This window comes from Lemur catta, chromosome 6 (genome assembly GCF_020740605.2).
Source record: "Lemur catta isolate mLemCat1 chromosome 6, mLemCat1.pri, whole genome shotgun sequence".
Classification (NCBI taxonomy): domain Eukaryota; kingdom Metazoa; phylum Chordata; class Mammalia; order Primates; family Lemuridae; genus Lemur; species Lemur catta.
Window position 1 is genome coordinate 95,967,533 of NC_059133.1, and position 20,882 is coordinate 95,988,414.

The 20,882-nt window shown below is 52.6% G+C and overlaps 1 protein-coding gene across 2 annotated transcripts in view; it reads right to left on the reverse strand.

The window, feature by feature from the left end:
- Positions 1–2,917: 2,917 nt before the first annotated feature.
- Positions 2,918–20,882, reverse strand: part of PRMT8 (protein arginine methyltransferase 8) — a 177,651-nt gene continuing 159,686 nt past the window's right edge. For both annotated transcript variants that reach the window (XM_045554571.1, XM_045554570.1), the window contains exons 7-10: positions 17,470–17,585; positions 12,520–12,670; positions 4,541–4,662; positions 2,918–3,793 (exon numbers count right to left, since the gene is read on the reverse strand). In XM_045554571.1, the coding sequence (XP_045410527.1) occupies positions 3,710–3,793; positions 4,541–4,662; positions 12,520–12,670; positions 17,470–17,585 (473 nt within the window). In that variant the 3' untranslated portion in view covers positions 2,918–3,709. The remainder of the gene's footprint in view (positions 3,794–4,540; positions 4,663–12,519; positions 12,671–17,469; positions 17,586–20,882) is intronic.

Sequence of the window (20,882 nt, forward strand, 5' to 3'; positions counted from 1 at the left end):
GCTCAGTGACAGAGACATGCTACAGAGCAACACACCTCGCCACCTCCCCTGACAGAGGTCACGTTGCAAAGCTGGGCCGAGAACACAGGGCGGGCTGGCTAGAGCTGGAGCTGGTTATGGAGGCAGAGGGACCTTATTTCTCAGGATTTGGGCAAAAGCAGGCCCAGCCTGCTCGGAGACTAACAACCAGCGAGTTCCAGGAAGGCGGAACTGCTGCCTTGTTCAGTTCCTGGAGTCTGTTAAGCATCCAATACTGACCTTCCAATCACTGAATACGTCAAATCTGAGCCTTTGGTGAATGTGGGCTAATTGCTTCCAGTGGGATGGGGACATTGGAGGCTCCAGCCCTGGAGCCCGGCACATCCACTGGGGTTAGGCAGGCACTGAATTCACCCACCCTCAGGAAGTGAGGCTTCTCCTGGAAGTTACCAGACAACAGACCAAGGGTTCAGGTATGAAATGCAACAGCCCAAGGGTCTAAGGCCAGCTAGGGTGCCCCACAGGAGGGCTGTACTCAGAAACAAGATATCCAAGGAGGTGACGTTCAAGACCCCAGGCAGATAGGAGGGATCCAGGAAAACGTGTCTTCAGGAAGAGGGTCCCAGAAACCAGGCTGGGCACCCTCGGTGTGGTGGGGAAGAATAAGACAGAGCTCTCACACTGCGTGGGACCTGGAGGGGTGTGGCTTAAGATAGGAGATCACCACAGGGCAGACACCACTGGGCCAGTGACAGACTCCATGCGAGGAGAACACAGCACACTGAGATGTCTGCCTTAACTTCATGACACTACTGAGGTCTGGAGCCAGGCCGAGCCCACAGGTGGGGTGCCAGGTACAGTGCAAAGAGGAGAGGAAGGCTTCAGAGGTAGGGGCCTGGAGGGCCCGGCTAAGGCTTCATTTCTGCCCGTAGAATCTACGAGCTTGTGTCTACCTAGGGGAGACAGCCTCCATGGGTGGCTTTTAGGGAAGTCGAGAAAAACGTTGGCATCTCTTAAGGAGCACAGATAGAAGGGGCTGGAGCCTGCCAGTCAGGGGCCTCATGGGCACATTCCATGAGAGTCGAGCCAGTGCTGGGGTCAGCTGTCACCCCGTCACTGGTCACCTGCACCCCACTCTGTTCAGGCAGGTCCCTGACCCTGGAGCTCGGGGCCTAGCAGAGGACAGAAACCATGCCTGCAAAGGACTTCAGAACAAGTAGAGTGGCCCATGGACAAACAAGCCCAAATACAATCACGAAAGAGGCACCACAGCTGCTGGTACGGACAGAATGAATTGGGAATGGAAGAGGGAAGTTCCCAGAGCAGGAGCAGAGTGACAGGAGAGAAAGTCTCTAATGGGTTTTGTGCAGTCCCCAAAAGGAGAAAAAAAAAGTCAAGAGTCAGGGAAAAAACCAGTTTTCATCAGAGAAGTCACGCCGAGACCTCCTCTCATACGCCGATTTCCATTCAGAGCCTACTTGAAGCAGATATTGCTTATTTTCCACTGAATCAGAGGGAAATTACAATTCCCACCGGAGCATTCCCTGAGCAGGGGGGAGGAGCTGCGGTGCAATTGCTCCCTCGTGCCTCCAGGCTTCCCTCTGCAGCCCAGGAGCGGAGGGGGTGGAGGGCAGGGCAGGGGCTGGGCAGGCCCTGGGTGACCCTCTTCTCCTCTGATGGCTGGAGGGGCCTGGCAGGCTGCTGGGCCTTTGCTCAGTCCAGCCCTCCCCAGCCCCCCACCCCAGCCCCCTCCCTGGGTTCTGGGGTGTCAGGGATGCCTGTGGGCCCCAAATTCCTGAAGCACCAGAAGGTTGTCCCGTTACTGCTCCACTGGGCTCCCAGCAACGTGGGACTTTGCCCACTGACGTGGATGGACTCCTCCCTGGGCTGGATGGGCTCCCGCCTGGGTTCCCAACTCCCCCCACCACAGAAACTCGCACAGGAGCCCCCCTCAAATGCTCTCTGAGGGGGCCCCCACTCCAATGTCCTTCTCCACCCCCCTTTCTCCTCTAACACACTTGCTTTGATCCCCTCTTAAGTTTCTCCAATTTTCTTACTTGACACATGTACACAAAAGGCATTAAATTATTTTCAGTTTTTCTCTAGGTGTAAAAAGAGTCTCATCCTCCGGGCCTGAGGCCCAAAAGCATCAGCGCAAGGCAGGCTGGGCTGGGGCTTGAGGTCTTGGTTCTGCTCACCTCACCTACCAAGAGGCTGGGGTGAGGCCTCTGTGGCCCCCTCCCTGGGCTTTGGGGAAGTTGACAAAGGACACAGACGTCAGAGGGCTGCGGAGGTGAAGCGACCCCCATCTCAGGCACTGCCAGGGCCAACACTGCCCCCCCCACCCCGTGCACAGCCAGGCCCGAGGTGCCCTCTGCATCCTCCCCTTCCTGGGCCCCATCAGCTCCACTCACCACCTCTAAATGGCCCCAAGGCCTTCCTAGCACCTGGAACATCTGCCTCTCCCAGGGGAGGTGACATAGATGGACTTGGAAACTAAAGAATAACCTAAGACCAAACCAAACCAAAACACCCACCAAGCCTGGCACGGTCCGTTGTATTTCCATCCTACCGAGACCATCACCACGCTCGGACCAAGGCTAGACATTCTCCTGACAGCTCTCTAGGCTACAAGTAGCTCACAGGCTATGCATGGCCTCCCATTCCAGAACAGTTTTGATTAGCTCCTGTCCCTCACCCCAGCTCCAGGACCCTCTTCTCACCCCACTGAGGGCAGCACCCCTGCAAGTGTCCAGCAGAGATGCTCTTAGACCAGCCGTGACTTCCCTGCTGCCTCTACCAAGGCGCTTACCTCTGGGAAGCAAGCGTGAACACAAGCGGGTGCTGTGCCCCCCGAGTTCCTGCTCCGTTGTGGCCTCCGACTTGCGCCCGCAGCCCTCCCACTTCAGAGCACCAGGAATGCAGACGCCCCGGCAGCTTTGTTCTCAGGTGTGTTTATTGAGCACCCACGGAGTCCGTGGTGCTATGCTCAGGGTTCAGAGCCACGGTCTAGTCAAAAGGAGACCAGAGCTAGTACAGAGGATGTTTCATAGCTGCTTAACATCTGGTAAGGGACGGGAAGGGGCGAACTAATCACAAAACAAATTCCTATTCGAAAGCAACAGAATCTCCTCTGAGAGCAGTATAGATTCTACGCACACACGCGCGCGCCCACACACACGCACGCCGCTCTGAGTGAACACGCAGGTGTACCCACTCGGTTGTATATGCATGCATATACAGGCGCTTGTGGGTGCAGACACTAATATCTATGCCGTACGCACGCACACGCACGCACACACCACCGCACAGACAGGTAATCTGGCTTATGCTATCAAAGACACTATGTCTCCAGGTTCTAGTGGGAGCAATCTGTCCTAGACGCCTGCGGCATGCAAAACTTGGAAGATCCGGAGAGTCACAGTTAGGGAGGACGACGGGAGACACGGGTACTTTTCCCTCCTCGGGGCCCCAGCCACAGCACGCGAGGTTGCTCTTTGTTGGCGACCGCAAAGCCTTCGTGACGGGCTCCCGGGGACACCGGAGGAGCCGGAGGCCCCCTGTCTGGCGCAGGGCCCACGGGGGCCCTGGTGAGTCCACCCATTTTCAAGGCCGAGTCGGAAACTGGTTTTCAAGTGTGCAGTCCTGCAAACAGTGTTCTTTGGGATGGCGCGGCAGATCGAGGTGGGATTTCCTCTTCTCGCTCGCTCTCTGCGGCTTCCCACATGTGCTAACGCATTTTGTAGTCATTAGATACAGATGTTTCACACAGCTGTCCCTTAAAATCCAAGTCTACTGTGAAATCGAGGTCCCGCTGCAGAGAGGGAGCAGAGGACGCAGCGTTAGTCTGGTGCGAGGCTGCAGCCCGCTCCCCCGGCGCCGCAGGGAAGGCGGCTGAGGTCTCGGAGCTAAGGGGCTCCCGTGCACAGCCTTCAGGGGGCCGCTCTCTGCCTCCTTATCCTCACAGAACGTTCTTTGATCTCTAAACTAAATCCTTCCCGTTCTAACATAAACATGTTCCTCTGCTTTCATCCCGGGAGAAAACAGAGTAGCGTGGTTGGGTCCTCTGTGGCCCGACCCCAGGGCATTCTGCAGACTCAGCGCCTGCGCCCACGCCCGGGGCTGCCAAGGGCCAGCCGGCCTCCAGCCTGCCACGCCGGCTGAAGAAGTGCCCACACACACTGTCCAGGCCACCAGAAGCTGCTGTCTCCTGGCCTGGCTCATGCTACCTGAGGTAGAACCCACGTATTCAACAGCCTCTGTTCTTGAAACCCCTCACAGGAAGAGCTGGAAGCTGTCCTAAAAGCCGAGAGAGAGTCCACAGGGGGCCCCGGGGAAGTCTCTACCTGCTCAGTTTTAAGGGGCCCGGGCTGGACTCCTTCAATTACGCCTGGTCACGTCCAAGCGTGGCTCCTCCCTAGTGCCTCCCTCAGGAACTCCTCTGACTGCACAGGACACCCAGGAACACGGGCGAGTGGGTCCCAGGGGCTCCCTGGGAGCTGCTCCGTGGATCCCTTCTCCTCCGTGACCCTGGCCCCAGAGATGTGGCCTCAGCACTCACCACATTTTTGGCATTTGGCTTCATGGATATGGTCCCGTAGATTTCTTCCCCCCTCCGGACAGTGAGGTAATCTTCCAAGTAGAAGACGGTCTGCTTCCAGTGGGTGTAGGGGGCGTCAGGGGCTGAGGAGGTACAGGACACGGGAGGGGGAGACAGAGTCAGAGATGTCTCCGGAAGGCAGAGGCCGGGACCCTGCCTAGAAGTGGCTGACTTCCCTTGGGACTCTCCGCACCCACCCAACGGAACAGTCGTGGGTCAGGTGCCCAGTCCTTGTAGCCTGCCCCAGCCCAGCCCAGCCCTCTGGCTCAGCCCCAGCGGCCTCTCCTCCCTTCACGCTCCAGGCCCCACTGCTGACTGCTGACCTGCGCTGGGGTCAGAGGAAGCCAGCTGACATTATAGTTTTAAACCAAGGGGTGGGTGGTGAATGCCCTCCCACCAGCGAAACTCATTAGCACAAATGAATCTCAAAATGTGACTATTTTTTGTTAGTTCAACAGAGAGCAGACCTGCAGACAGTGTGGGGGAGAGATCTGTAGGGTAGGTCTTCTTACCTCCCCTTGAATGACATCGTTTATGCAAACTCCAGGCTAAACCAGTTTCCCCGGTTCCACTGATGTTGCAGGTACTTACTCCACGGCCCTACAAATAGCTTTCCCTGCCTGCTTCTCTGTGCCGGGAGCTGCAGCCAGCACCCTGGCCCAGGCCTGCTCTGGGGTATCAGCTGTGCCTTCCTAACTGGACCAGGAAGAAACGAGGGATATTCTTGTTCCGCAGCCCCAACACGGATCCACAGCTTGCTTGTCTGGTATGTTCAAAGCCACAGCGATGCTTGCCCCTCCCCCGTCTTTGCCATTGAATCCCAGCCATCCCCTCTTGGCACGTGACATGCTCTCCAGCTGAATCAAGGGTCCTGCCTTGTGGGCCATCATCCTCACCAGCCTTTCTCTTCCTCATCCTTCCTCTGAGAAGCCTCACCTGACCACCCAACGCTGGACTGAGGGCTGCCACGGCACCCTGAGCTTCTGCTACCCTGGTGTGCGTCACACCACATGTAAATGCCTTTCCCCTGCCTATGTGCGTCCTCCACGGGACTGCAGTCGCTGTGAGCGCAGGCCACCCCAGCCTCGCCACTGTTGCCATCCCTGTGCCTGGTAGATCTGTAAGCATTGAATACACGAGTGACAGTAAGATCCCAAAGAGCAGACATCTCGGGATGCTCCAGCGTACCCATAGATGTCCAATTACATTGCACCTTCGGAATCTATGGGTTGTAGAAGAACCCGTTTTATACCACGTTCTTCTTGGCTCAGGCTCTCACCTCCCCCACCAGGGTTTCCCTCTGTGCTTAGGGCCAGTGCTGGAGAGGAGAAGACTGGGGAGAAGACGATAAAGGCCTTTCAAACACTTCAAAAGCTGTCACAAGGAAAGACTTATATGTAGCCTTATATATAGCTTTACGGGCAGAACAAAGGCTTGTCACTGGGGATTAGTAGAAGGCAGACTTTTAATTCACCGGGAAGAATAAGGACTGCCCCACAATCATATGAGCCACCTGAGGTTCCCCTTTGCCAGTGTCCCCATACCACTGACTGCAAGTTTATCACACACCAACTCTAGAGATCAGGTGACCTCTGAGATCTTTCAAAACCCCAAGATCTATTTTAATGCTGGTGAGGAGTCTGTCTTTCTCTGCCCTTTGCAACAACCCAGTCTGATCAAATGTCAGTGGTTTGGGCAGAGACTCAAGTAACCTTCAACGTGTGCATTTGGGAAATCAATGCAAACTCAAGGTCATGGGGAGGAAGCATGGCCTGCACTCTTGGACAGGGAAGGAGGACGTGAATGTGCTGTTCAGATTCTGGGTCCCCGACACACCCAGCCTCCCTGGCCTCCCGGGCACGCTGCCGTCTGCAGGCAAGGCCCACCTGCTCCCAACGCCTTCCCTGCCAACCACCTCTAAATAAATTGTCAAAGGACAGTTTCTGGCTGTGTGTGGAGAGTGTCAGCGTGTGCCTGACAGCACTCTCGCCCCTACTGCCACCTACACAGCTCAGACAGGTATCTCCTTTCCTGCAGACCCTCAGGCAAGGGGACTCAAGCAGCCTGGTCTGTCATCTAATCAGCTGCCCTGTGAGAACCCCAGAGGCTTCACTGGCTCAAATTTGTTGGCCCAGGATTCTGCTTTCAGTTGAAGGAAAATGATTTTTTTTCCTTGACATCAACATCAAAAGGTCAAGAATTTCCACAAACATCTCATTTCCACGACGGGTCCGTTAGCCGTGGACTAATCGTCTAAACCAGTTTTCTTAATCCAGTTCCCCACCAGAGTGCCCAGGAGAACTGATCAAAATCCAGTGTTTTGACTCTACTCCAGGAGATTTGAGTTCAGTAATTCCGGGGGATGGGGAAGGGCCAGGCCTGCCAGGACTTGAAGTCTCCCCCAGCGAGGCGGACGCACAGCCACCGCGGCGTCGCTGAGCGTCTCACCACATGCTGCGGGTCGGTATCGCGGGAAAGACATTTAAATGGGCAGCAACAGGCCCAGTGTGTGCTCTCCACCTGTGCTGTGACCCGGGGCGCATTTCTCCCTCCGTAGAATATGGGTCATGGTGTTTATCTCAAGAGGTATTTTGGGGATGAGATGAGATGAAGGGGTGAGCCTATCATACACAGAGGGTGACCAAGCCTCCTGACGTGCCCGGGACAGTGCCAGTTCACATCTGTCTTCCTGGTGTAATTATCGATAGCTCTCCTCTCACGGAAGTGTCCTTAATGGAAAGATAAATTATATGGTCACCCTACCTGTAACACACTAGGTCCAGGTTAGGGTATCACTAAACCACTGCATCAGGAAGTCCTGTAGTCATTACATTAATATAAAGTGGTGTATGGTTTTATTTATCCCTAACCTATGGCTCTGGCCTGCAAAGGTACTCTAGTGGTCTAGAATGTCCTGGGGGAGCTTCCAGAATGTTCCTGTGCCCAAAGGCTGTGGACAGCATCCAGAGTCTTCCTTGTCAGTGAACAAGTCTTTCCCTCCTCTGCCCAATCTGAGCATCAAGACTGTCTCTCAGCTGTCCCTGTCGGAAGAGGCTTCCTGGCCCCACTGTGCCTGCCTCCCCTCTCAAGCCCCCTCCCCATCACAGTGCCGCTGGCTCTACATTATAGACGGCTTCTGCTCCATAGTTGGAAGTGAGCATGCCCAGTACTGCCCACAGCATTCCAAGTGCAGGTGCATTCATTCATTCATTCAACAGACTTCTATTTAGGATGCCTGTCGTGCGCCATGTATGGCTCTAAAATTGGGGAACAGGGATCAAGATGAACACAGCTTTGTGCCCCCCTCCCCCAGATCCTACAGCCACAGTGAGGAGACACACAGGTAAATAATGACAAAGCATAGTGTGAGCTGTGATCAAGGATGGGTCGGGGAACACAGGGGGCTGTGGGAACAGAGGGCAGGGGCCTCTCCCAGGATCACTTTTCCCGGTGCTTTGGAAAGGGATGGAATCCTGCTTCCTGTTTCATTCCCCAGTGGCTAAATGGCTGGTGGTTCTTCCTGGGATATAACAATTTTTCCAGCTGTAAATTTGGGATTATATTCCCTAGGAGGTTCCCAAGCTTTTTGGAGAATTGAAGACTAGGCACCGAGAAGTTTCTTTAACCTGAGAAAATGACTCGCCATCACAGGATGGCAAAGCTGGAGAGGGGCTGCCCAAACCCAAGGCCCAGAAAGTAACTCGCTCAAGCTTGTCTCTAATGTCTGGTCACACGACCTTCTGATGCCCAGAAAAACTAGGACTTGCACCCAGTCCTGCTCCTCCCAGGGCTCCTGTCTTTCCACTCACTCACTGGCTTTCCTACATTCAGCAGCAACTCCAGGGGACCCACTTTATACCCTGACTCCACTGAGGATGTGTCCAAGGGGTGGGGGCAGCTGTGCCTGCTGGAACCCTGGCTGTCTGTGCCTTTATGTGACGGCTTCTGCCTGGAGCTGCAGAGACGTCAAAGCCATTAACAGGGATCATTCTCAAGCTGCATAGGCATGGGGTGTGCTTTTTAGTGGACCCCAGAGCCAGCTGCCGCTGGGCTGGGATGGAAGACTCTGTTGAGCGTCGTTGGGGTGGGGCCGCATGCAGTAGACTGCACCTTGCAGAAAGTTCAAAAACAGCTGAGACCAAACAATACCTTGCTTAGACACACATATACATGTGACAAAAATTTTTAAAAATAGTGAGGAAGTAAGAATCACAAAATTCGGGGTAATGCTCATCTAGAGGTGATGTGTGGGGATGGGGTGGGGTGGAGCATCCAGGCAGGTGCAAAGGTATTGGTATTTTAGTCATTGAGTTAGGTGGTTGGCTCATGGGGATTTACTATATGGATGTGAATTAATTTATATTTATTAATTATAATCATATTACATTTATTAACAATGCATTTCTAGTTAATATTTATATTCTAATTAATAACACTTTATTTTTAATATTAACTACTGTATTTATATTCTAATAATAATATAATAAATTTATTTCTAGTTGCTATTTACATTCTAGTTAATGATTACTTATTTACACTCTAGTTTTTGAATTAGATGTTTAGTTCATGGATATCCATTATATTAATATATAAATAAGTAAAAAGTAAACCATGCATGGCCCAATGATGACAGTATGTCATGAACCAAGAATTCGGATTAATGTTAGTGCATCCGAGATGCATAAAAACAATCACTCTGTTGGTGGTCAGAGTGTAGACGCTGGTCTGAGCAGAGCCTACTGCCAAACCCACTTGAACCAGCAATGTCGTCAGCCCCAGGCCGACGCCCTCCCAGCTGTGCCTACCTGGAGGGGAGTGCTGCAGGCACGAGGGCAGTGGTCAGCCAGAAGGCCTTGGTGCATCCAGAGGGTATGGTCAGTGAGGAATGGAACTGCCTCTCCAGAAGGGAGTCAGCATTGGTCAAATTCTCAACCCTCTGGCCCAGGGCAGTCTTGCATGAGGGTGGTAGTTCTCAAACTTGAGTGTGCATCACAGTCTCCTGGAAGTCTTGTTAAGACACAGAGTGCTGGGCGCCAACCCCAGAGGTTCTCATTCGGTAGGCCTGGGGTGAGGCCCGAGAATCTGCAACACTAACAAGCTCCCAGGTGATGTCACTGCCACTGGTGGGAGCACACGCGGAGAGCCACTGCACCCAGGCTCGGAAGCAGGGGCTCCAGGACCTCTGAATATCCGTTCAGAACGTAAGTTTGCGAGTTCTGTGCAAAGGGGTGTGGGATGTAACACATAACTGCCAAAAGGCAGGGAGCAGGCTCACCTGGATGTGGCCCCGTGGCGTCTGAGCTGTATGGGACTGTGGGGCCAGGGGTGGGGTGGTGGAAATAGTGACCAAAGACTAGGAAGGAAACAAGTTCAGCCCTGGGCTAGAGGCGCCGGCACTGAGGGCAGACCCTCCCATTTCTCAGGCAGCCCACAGCCGATGTTTTGATTCTGGACTTGAGCTTAACCAAGCCTCCTCCACCTGGGGCCATCAGGAACATCATCCCTGCCACCACAGAGCCAGGGAGCCATCTCCAGACATGGCTCCAGCAGGCTGTCTGCTTGGCCTCGAGGACTGGAGACAGATCATCTCAAAGAAAAGAAAACCTGTGCCTGAGAGCTATGGGGCAGGAGCCCAGGCTTTGGAAACCTGGAACTTTCTCCAGAGCACCCTTGCCCGCTGACTTCCTTATCACCCGCAGCAGGGCAGGCCCTGGGTTAGGCCCCATCCTGTGGCTCCATCCCCAGCTTCTGGTCGAGCAGGCCCCTCCTCAGCTCCCTCACTACCCCAACTCTCACCATCGCTGGGTCTTACCCATCCTTCAAGGTCAAAGTGAAATCTCCCTTCCCTTCCTGGCCGCTCCTGCCCACGGGAAGAGGAGCTCACCTACGGCCCCCTAGGGCGGGCAGCAGCCGATAGCCACCCGGATCAGGGCTCTCAAGTCCTGCCCAGGGCAGGGAGGCACCAGAGCCTGGCTGACGGAGACCAGAGGCCCCTGGTCTTAGGGGCCAGGGACACTGGCTCTGGAAAGGGCCTATCCGTGAGAGGTTAGGTAAGTCCCAGGAAGACTCAACATGAACATAGTCCCAGGGGCGGGCGTCACACTATCGTGTGCTTGTTTAACAGTGATTTCTTTAGAAGTCTGTTTTGGAAGCCAGGAATGCAGACATTAATGAGATGGGATCCCTACTCACGGAGGAAACTGTGGTTGCTAAAAAGAGCGGAAATGTTGAATAAGCGACAGCACACCCTACATTGAATCCTGTGCAGTTGTTTAAAAAATGGAAGGCAGGTATCTCTGTAAGGCTGTGAAAGTATCTCAAAGACATGTCATTAAATAAAGAAAAGGTAGCAGAGGCCAGTGTGGATAGCATGATCCAAACTATGTTTTTTAAAAAGGTGTAGTTTTGATATTGTACAATTGTATAAGATGCCACCAATGGGGAAGCTGGGCCAAAGGTTCATGGAAATCTGTATACTGTTTTTGCAACTTCTTGTGAGTCTATAATTATTTCAAGAAAAGAAAAAAAAGTTGTGTATGGATATGTATGTGCTTGTGTACCCACTGAAATTTTCTGGAAGGGCACAAAAGAAATTCCTACTAATATTAATACTTATCTCTCAGGAATGTGACTGGGATGGATTGGGGGAGAGAAGTTCCTCCGTGGCTTTTTTATACCATTTTGTACTGATTTCTTCTTGTCTTGTGCATATGTCCCAACTCTAAACATCCCCATGACAGACACATGCACATGAGGGAGCCCTGAGAAGGACACCTGACCTTGACCCAGAAGGGAAGAGCTGAGAGAGGGAGCCCGGTCTGACGCTGGCCAGGTGAGGAATGCTGTCTCCCAAGTTCGTGTTGAAGTCCTAATCCCCAGTGCCCCAGGAGGGGACTGCATTTGGAGATAGGGCCTTATGAGAGGGGAGGAAGTTGAAATAGGTGTGATTGGCATCCTTATAAGAGCAGGAGATCAGGACACATGGAGAGATGCCGGGGCACAAGAGCACAGGGGAAGGCCACGTGAGGACATGGTGGGAAGGTGGCCATCTGCAAGCCAAGGAGAGAGGCCCCAGGAGAAACCTAATCTGCCGACACCTTGATCTTGGTCTCTGGCCTCCAGGACTGTGAGAAAATAAATTTCTGTTGTCAAGGCGCCCGGCCTGTGGCACTCTGTTCTGGCAGCCCTGGCAGACGGAGAGAGCAGGAAAGGGAATGATCAGAGTCGCTGACAAAGGCCCCTCCTGCCGTGGCGCTCCTGGACAGGGCTGGCATGTGTGGAGGCTGTGGCCCGGAGACCGAGGGAGCCTCACTGAGTTCAGGGGCTGCAAGAGGCTTGGGGTAGCCGGGCTGTGCAAGGGGCAGCGGCAACAGGGCGGGGTCGGGAAGGCCCAGCCATGGGGGTGGTGAGGACTGAGGCTGGACAGGTGGGGGCTGGGCCACCTCGCGGAGCCGCCATTCGCCAGGCTTGGGCTTAGCTGCCACCATGAGGCACCTGGGCACAGAGCCAGGAGCCGGGAGCGGGCTGGTCTCTGGGGAACCGTCAGGGATGTAATGAAGGAGGGGCTGGGTAGAAGTAGGGAACACAGAGACCAGACCGGCTCCGGGAGGAGGCTGAGTCCTGTCGGGAGGCGTGCCGTGGGCACAGAGAGGACTGACTCAACTCCGTCCTTACCCCCTTGCACAGACTGTGCTTGGAAAACGCTACTGGAACAAACACGCACTGGAAGGGCTTGGGGGCCCCTCCGTGGGCCCCACCGCCGGCCTCTCTCTCACCCAACACTCAGCCTTGCGGTTTCTCCACAGCCGGGGAAGGCTAACGAGGTGTCAAGCAAGGGCCCTGGCACCTTCTCCCCAAGGCGAGATCAGCCGCTGTCACTTTGCACAAAGCCCCGAGACAGGACAGGAGGGGAGGCTCTGGGAATCCCACACACAGCTCACCTGTGGAAAACCCCATCTTCTTGTGGCACTTGGTAAATTCGATATTGAAATAGGTGACCAGGGCGTGCACGTAGTCATTGCGCTGTATCTGCAGGCAGAAGGCCGATGTGAACGACAGCTCCTCCGTCTTCACCGTGTAAATGTCCACCTCCTGCGGCCGGAGAAGAGAGAATGCGGACTCAGCGCCTCGGCGAGGGCCCGGCCTGGTCTGAGGCCTGGTTCTGGGAGAGACTGTGGTCGGTAGCTCTCTGGGGGTATCACCGCACTTGGGGTGCCTTCCCAGACCTACCACCAACCCCCCATTACCTCCTCCATCCTCTCTAGGGTGGAGTATGTTCAGACAATGGTGCAAATGGATCTGGATCAAAACCAGAGGGGAACAGAATTAGGAAGGTAAATCTGCCAGGGTCGGGGGCTGAGAGGTAGGAAGGGAAGAGGAGGGTTGCAGCTGGAACAGCCTCAGGGTGGCCCCTAGGCATGGCTGCCTTTGTCTAGTGGCTCTCCAAGTGTGGTCCCCGGAGAGCCAGCATTGACGTTCCCTGGGGCAGACTCGGGGGCACAGACCTCCTGAATCAAACGCCATCTGCTCTTTTCAGGCCCTCCCAGGGATTGGGACGAAGCAGACTACTCCTTTCCTTTTTTTGTTTTTCTGTTTTTTCTTTTGACATTTAAGTTCCTAGCAATAGGAGGCATCAAGCACTACCTCTGGGGTAAGGACCTGAGGTCACAAAGTCACAGACTGAGCTGAGGGGAATTCTGCTGGCCATTTATAACAGGGCTGGACAGTTCTTAAAAATAAATAAAAGGGGAAAATACAAGTGAGAATTTTCAGTTCTGGCTGGGGAATGCAGAAGATAAAGAACTAATAACTAACAATTTCAGCTGGGAAGTAGCTGCAAATCAATCTTGCATGGGGAGTAAGTATAACTGCAACGTGCTGTTCCTTTCTGTGCGAAGCATGTCAACCTGCCGTTTGCTGCTCTCACGAGACATCCCCCGCGTTCCAGGGAGGCCCCAGGAAGAACTTCCCACTTGTCAGGGTTGTGCAGCAAAGACCTCTGTCCTGAAAACTCTGCAAGAGCCAGACAGATGCTTGTGTGCCTGGATGGTCCCAGAGGGTCCTCAGGAGGCTTGGGAGATGGACTATGTCAGGAGGAATTAGGAGGAGGGCTGTGAGGGCAGGGAAACAAGACCAGCGGAGAAACAACGTGGCATTGCAGAACAGCCTTCATCTCTATACAGTCCTAGGACAAATAAAGGAAAAAGAGATGCGAAGTGTCCTGGGGCCTTCAAAGAGAAGTCCCGATTCCACAGGAGCGCACAGAGGAGGAGCGGCCAAGGCAGCCGTCAGATCAGAGTCCTGCCGGGGTTAGCGGCCGTCACATGCTCCAGGGATGCTGAAGCTCTCTGACCGCTGGTTGGGAAGAGGGTGGGATTGCAGGTTTAGGGGCCTGTGGGAGCCCCTCAGTGAGGTCACCTGCAAATGCCAGTTATGCTGTGTTTCTAGAGCCAAAGATGGGGAGCGAGAACTGATCAAACGGTGAGCAGCCTTGGGTCAAGCATGCAGAATGTGATGGGATTATCAAATTCCCCTCGAGTTGAGCCTTTCATCCAAGGCCAGAACCACCCGGTAGTGGCCAGCTAGCACCTGCTTGCTGAACAGCTTCAGGGACAGCGAATTCAGTCCGCCAGGCAGCTCCGTCCACGTGCCGGCAGCTCCAATCACTAGGTCCGTCTGCAGAACTAATGAAAGAGCCCACGCCCATCTCTCCGTCACTCCCACCACAGGAGCAGCCGAATGTCCGTCCCAACTCACGCTGCTCCCCTGAACCTTTTCTTCTCCAGTGTAAACCGCCTCGGGCTTTTCGTGCCTCATGAGTCACGATTTCCGACCTCTCATCATCCCGGCCCTTCTCTCGGGGGTTCTGCCACTGTCAGAGCTGGGCGTGACGCTGACCACACCAGGTCCTCCACCCTCCTGACTGTCCTCACCGTTAGGCGGAGCCTACAGGGGCGAGAGCTGCCCTCCCCCGCTGGTTGTGTGTTCTCGGTGTGTAACACAGCACCTGACACACGGCAGCGTGTGTCTGACTCATCCGTCTCCTCGGAGCAGGTCTACCTGCTTTCAGGTTGACCTCTCTCCCCAGGCCTTTCCTTCACAGCCACCACCTGACTAATCTCCTTAAGATCCATCCAGACTGTGTCACTCCCTGGATCCACAACCTTCAATGACTCCAGTGGCCTGACATCTGGACCTGGTGACTTTCTCCTGTGCTGTCACTGCACTCCCTGCTTCGCCACCTCCAGCACATGTGTGCGCAGCACACCCGCCCACCCCATCTAGCAGGAATTCCATTTTTAGAGGGTCTTGCTCTCAGATGTCCTTCAACCAAATGTCAGCTAACAACTCATGTGTTGGCTGACAGTGTTCAATAGGTCCTTGAGACATTTGCATCTTAATAGGGGCCTCTGACCAAACAAAAGCCACACATTATAATGCAACAATGGAGGCAGCTGGTCTTTTGGAGTGGGGGGTCCAGGGCCATCTGTGAGGGTGGGATCAGCTGCGGCCAGGCTTGGGAGACACAAAGCCCCTCTGGGCTCAGCTCCCCGCCTCCCAGACCCAAAGTCTACAGATCACCCCAGTTATCCTGATGCCCCAGAAGCCAGACCCCTTTTCTGGAAGGCTTCTTTCTGCCGCAGCCGCAGCTCTGAGACCTCCGGGAGACCTACTGGCTTGGCCTCAGGCGACCCACGCGGAGCAAGGGCTCTGCTGCTGCCTGCACACATTACTCAGAAGAGCCCCTGGCCGCTGCCATCCCCACCACTAAATAATGTTACAAATGGATGTCTCTGAGCAGAAGTCTGGTCAAAACAGAGTCTTAATTATAATAAAGTGTCACACTCTGCAACATTAATAGCAATGAAAATAGCAATTAAGTGTGTGAAGAAGGGCAAGTGTTTTCCCAACAGGCTCGGCAAGACGCCGCTGAGCACATTAGTGAGAGAGAGCTGCTGGAAAGGCTCTCCGGGCTGCAGAAGCAAACACAGGCAGTCCTCATCCTCTCAGAAACGCAGCGAGGAGAAAGGGTACGGGCACGGGGAGGCGCGGGCCTTCAGCACAGACTGCTTGCCCGGAGACACAATCAAAGCCCTTGGGAGTTCTCATAAGGAGGGGCGTATACACACGTCCCCGCCCCTCCGTGGTAAGCGGGGCTGCTTTGCCCCTGATGTACCCAGGTATAGCCAAGGGAAAGGCCCCTGCTGGCTCCTGTGTGGGAGTGGGGAGCGGAAGGAGCCCAGCACGACCTGGGTGGATAGAGCCAGGCCAGCCCCTGACGGTCCAGCAGTATGGACAAGCAGAAGCACAATGGCCGTACCTGCAAATTGGGGCCGGGGTCAGGGCAGAAAGTGACCTGGGGTCCAAGAACACTGAAGGAATTTTACCCCCAAGCGGAAGCCATTACCTGCCGATGTCTAGCGATCTATATCACCGTAATGTGTCATTTTGGCAAATTCGATTGCACCAGTTGGACTTATACCTATTTTACAATATTTACAGAAGTGTTTTGCACTATGGGTGAGATTCTCGTTGGGAGGTAAACTTTCCTTCCTCCCATTTGGGATACCAGAAGGGAGAGGCTTCAGCGGCAGAGGGCTGGGAGGAAGAAACCCATCCTGCCTGGACCCAGCATAAGCTGAATAAGGCAGTGAGAACCTTGTGAACCGGGAGTCTGCGGCTCAGACTCAAAGCCAAACCTCCTAGGCAGGATGTCACCAAAGGGAGGGAACGTCTGATGAGACCTCTGTGAGATCTAGTTCAGTTGCCCTGTGGGGTCCCTGCTAGAGGCCACAGTGACACTCTGCGCCAGCGTTGCCATTTGTCTTAGCAAGGCCGTGTGCAGGGACAGACAGATCTCATGGGAGGAAAGCAGCGGTTCCTCTCAGGCTTTCAGGAACCTCCCCTCACCCCTGCTGGCCCTGACTCTTCCCCCTCCATCCTACTGTAAAGACTCCAGCCCCCTGCCCCAGCACTTCTGGGAAAAAAGTGATCTGTACAGGACCAGAGTAGGCAAGTGTGTTTTAGCAAGATGAGAGGTGGGTGGGCTGATGAATACTTACATAATGAGCCCACATTTTTAAATTAAAAAATTAGCTTGAACCATATGACATTGATGTCTTTCTACATTGAAAAAAAGGTCAAATAGCAGTTTTATATGGTTCGACATAATGTATTAGCATATATAAATGCAAATGCATAGAAAAGGGACTGCAAGGAACAATCCAGCCGTGAACGGGGGCTCTGTCTGCAAGGGGACGGCGTTGGGAGGGGCACTGTGCCTTATCTGTCTAACTGGGCGTGCTTGAATGTTTAATGGCAAGAATGCGTCAGGGGTCGGTGTGGCAAGGCCGCTGACCAGCGGTCCGTCATCTTCACAGAACAAATCCTTGGGAGAAAAGGCGTTTAGAGCCCGTGTAAACAAGGACGCTCAGGGAGGGTCGCTGGGAGCTCGGTCTGCCGAGTGAGGTGCGTGCTTGGAGGCGGGAGTGCAACGATGGATGATTACACAGCATATTAAGGGATGAGATTTCTTTCCTAAGAGGGACTGCGACCTCTGAATGCACTAGGTTCCCCAAGCCTGAGCGCACCCTTCTGCCTGCAGGTGTTTTCTCCTCCAGTGCCCCTCCCTGCCCCTCCGCCCCCACCCCCCTCACACCACCAGCAGCCCTGCTCTGGGCCCCCTGCCCTCAGCTGTGCCACTGTGGAGTCGTTCTCTCAGCAGCTCTGCCCAGTGGCAGCGCCAGCGTTTGACTTGTCACCATGGAGCAGCACAGGCTCTGGCCAAGGCGGCCTTGCCTCACTAGACTCCAGACCCCCAGCCTGGCCGTCCAGGGTGGCACAGCTGGGTTCCCGGCATGCCCAGGCCCGACCAGGGTGAGTCTCCAGACCTTTATTAAACAGGCATTGGTCACCACTTGCTTTGGATCCACGATATCCACCAGGGGCTCCTTCATGGCAACGTCCCGGATACAGGTCATGTCAAAGCCATAGACATTCTCCCACCCTGCGGGAACAGAGCGAGGCTTGAAGGCAGGTACCAGGACCCCAGAGGCTCCCGCCCCTCCTGCCTGAGAGAGGGAGGAGCATATTCTTCTGCACGAGAGCAGGGTAAGAGCTGCTCACCTGGGGGGGAGCTTGGCAGTGTGCCAAATTCTCATCCTCTCTTTCCATTTGTACCTCTACAAAAGGTAGGGCCCACTTTATGATTAGTGCACTAGAGCTCAGAGGGGCTGAGAAACTTCTCCATGTTCACACAGCTAGAGTACAGCGGGGCTGGGACTAGAACCCAAACTGCCTGACTCGTTCCAGGCTCTGCCTTCCTGTCCTTTCTCCAAGCCAGCAGGGTCTCATGTGAACTCCCGTATGTTCCTCTTTCTACGCCTTTGTTCAAGCTGTTCCCCACACCTGGAAGGCCCATCTCTCTCCTGCTCCCATCCCACCCACTGAACCTTTACCACACGGGTTGGTAAAGTGACAGGGACTATGGTTTGAATCCCAGCACCACACCTTGCTAGTCAGGACCTCGTACAAATGACCTGACCTCTCTGAAGCTCAGGTTTTCACTTGGGTAGGCCTAGGAGAGTCCTTGCCTTTCTCCCATGCCGCGATACATTCACTATGTATCCATTCCATAAGAAATAAACCCCAGGTGGGCACAACCCACCCTAGCTGTGCTCCTTTGGCCTCTTGCTACTCATAAGGCACTTTGTTTGGGAGAGGAAAGATTTAGGAGTTGTTGAGCAAATGAATTCAAATCTGATAGCCCAAGATTACCCTTAGATGATGATAGTAATTGCTGTCATTGATTGATCACCTAGTCCAGGCTGGACTCTATTTCATCTACCCAGCAACCTCATGAGGACATCTCTATACTACAGACAAGAAAACCGTGGCTGGGAAAAGCTGGTGTCTGGCTCACACACAATATCTAGACCATTATCACACATCAGGGTAACAGTGGAGCCAGGGCTCAAACCCAGCCAAAACCCCTAACCCCTCTTCTCATCTTCACTGACCCAGCTATGACAGTAACCAGGAATGCAATCTTTCAGTCCCCACAGTACGGAGAGGATGGCCTTAGCAGAGTTTTAGTTACTGGGCAGCTGAATCTCACTTATTTGTTTGTTCAGGTGGGTTTATAAATGCTTGAAAGTAGAAATGCTTTTCTCTAAAATCTTATGGGGTTAAATTTTCTTTTAAAAAGTTCACCAAACAAATGATTCCTTAGGGAACTTACGTCCCTCTGTGTGTTTAGGAGAGCAGACGTATGAGGAGGGAGGCGTGAACAGTCAGTGAAAGCTTTGCTCCTTTAGCTCAGATTCTTTTCTAAGGTACACAAAGACCTTCCTTGGGAATAGAAGGCAAAACGAAAGTAATCATCTCCCAGAAGACGAGTGCTTGTGAAATTCTGGCTTGAGGATAAGATGCCCATTATATCCCATTAAATCACCTGAGGCTGGTGCCAAACTCCCAATCAAAAACTACACTGGGGAGAGGAAGCTGCTCCGTTGGCGATAGGATAGGCTTCAGAGAAGACCCCCTTCTAGAATCCGGAAATAGCTATCCATCCTCTCCGCAGATAAAACATATATCCTAACACACGTTGCCTTCAGTTTAGAACCCTTCATTAAGAGACCTGCAGCTATGTAGCTGACCTTCCCCACCCCTGGACCCCACCTTAGGTTCAAGTTCAATGCAAGTGTTAGGCAAAAATCAGAGAGCCAATGTGTGTGATGATTAAAGGCCTGGGATTTGGAGTTCAAATCTAAGCTCTGCCGTTTATTTGCTGAGTAACCTTAGGCAAGAATATAACTTTTCTAAGCCTTGGTTTCTAAGAGTTCTTTAGAGTGGAGCTGATGATAATGATGGCTATCCCATAGGGTTGTTATGAGGATTAAGTGTCATAATGTATGTAAAGTGCGTAAGACAGTGCCTGGCACATAGAAAGCATTTGATGCATAGTAGTTGTTATCATTATGCGATTTGAGCTCTGGCTTTGCTGCCATTCAAGCTATGTGACCATGTGCAGATCAATCTCCTTCTCTGGGCTTATTTGTAAAATGGGGAGTTTGGTTCAGTGGTTCTGTGTTCCAGAATCATCTGGGACACCTAAAAATGCTCCTGGACCCAAGCCAGACCTACTGAATCAGAATATCCAGATTTGGCACCTATGAAGCTGGATTTTCACAAATTTCCTGTATAGGAAATTTCAATCAGAGTTTAGAAAGCTTTGGGTATATGATCTTTAAAAGTCCTAAAATGGTGAATTTAAAGTTTCATGGCCTTTGTGAAACCTTCTCCAGATACTCCTGACCATAGGACTTCTGCTTCTATATCCTCAGCACCTGTAGCACAATATTTTACACAGTGTAGGTCCACAGATAATTCTTTTTAAATTGGAATTCATTCCCACACATTTAATGCCTGCACTGCTTTGCAATGCCTGCTGTTTTAGTTAGCTGTACAGGGGTTAATTCAGGTCTTACCGCCTCAGCTGGACTACCCCACTTTCAGTTATACAGGGGACAGATCCTTCAGGCATTCGATTTCTTTTCTCCTTTCTGCTGACCATTCATTTCCCACTAGACCCTTTTACCAGAAGTGGAGCAGAGATGAGAGAGGATACAAATCAAACACATAATTTTTTTGTTACAATCATGTATTGTCTATTAATTGAGTAAATGTGGGGTAAAGATCATTGGCCATCAAGAAATATTATTATTAAGTATCTAGAGATTTAGAAAATAACATCAGAAGGGCCTGTGAATCTTTGTTTATAGATTAAAACAAATTCCTGGGAAAGACTGCACTACAGTACAACGAGTGAAACTAATGCAAGAACAAAGGCCAAACCTTCCATAACCATGGACTGGATTGACTCAAACCCCCATTCCAATAGCCTGGAAAAGGAAAAGGCTCTTTTCTGGGCATAAATATTATTCACCTGTCTCTACTGTTCTTTTACTCACAATGTCCAGCATTAATGAAAAATTACAAGACACATGAAAAAGGAAAAAAGTATGACCTTCCATCAAAGGAAAAAAGTCATAGAACCAGACTCAGAGAGAGCTCAGATGTTGGAATTAGTCAACAGAAACCTTAAAGTAACTGTAATGAAAATGTTATGGAATCTAGTGGAAAAGGTGGACAACATGCATGAACGGGTGGAGAATTTCAGTAGTGAAATTGTAATCAAAATTACAATATTAAAAAAGGAGGATTTTTAAATGAGCTCATTAGCAGAATGGGTATATCAAAGGAAATAATCAATAAACTTGAAAACAAGTCAGTAAAAATGATC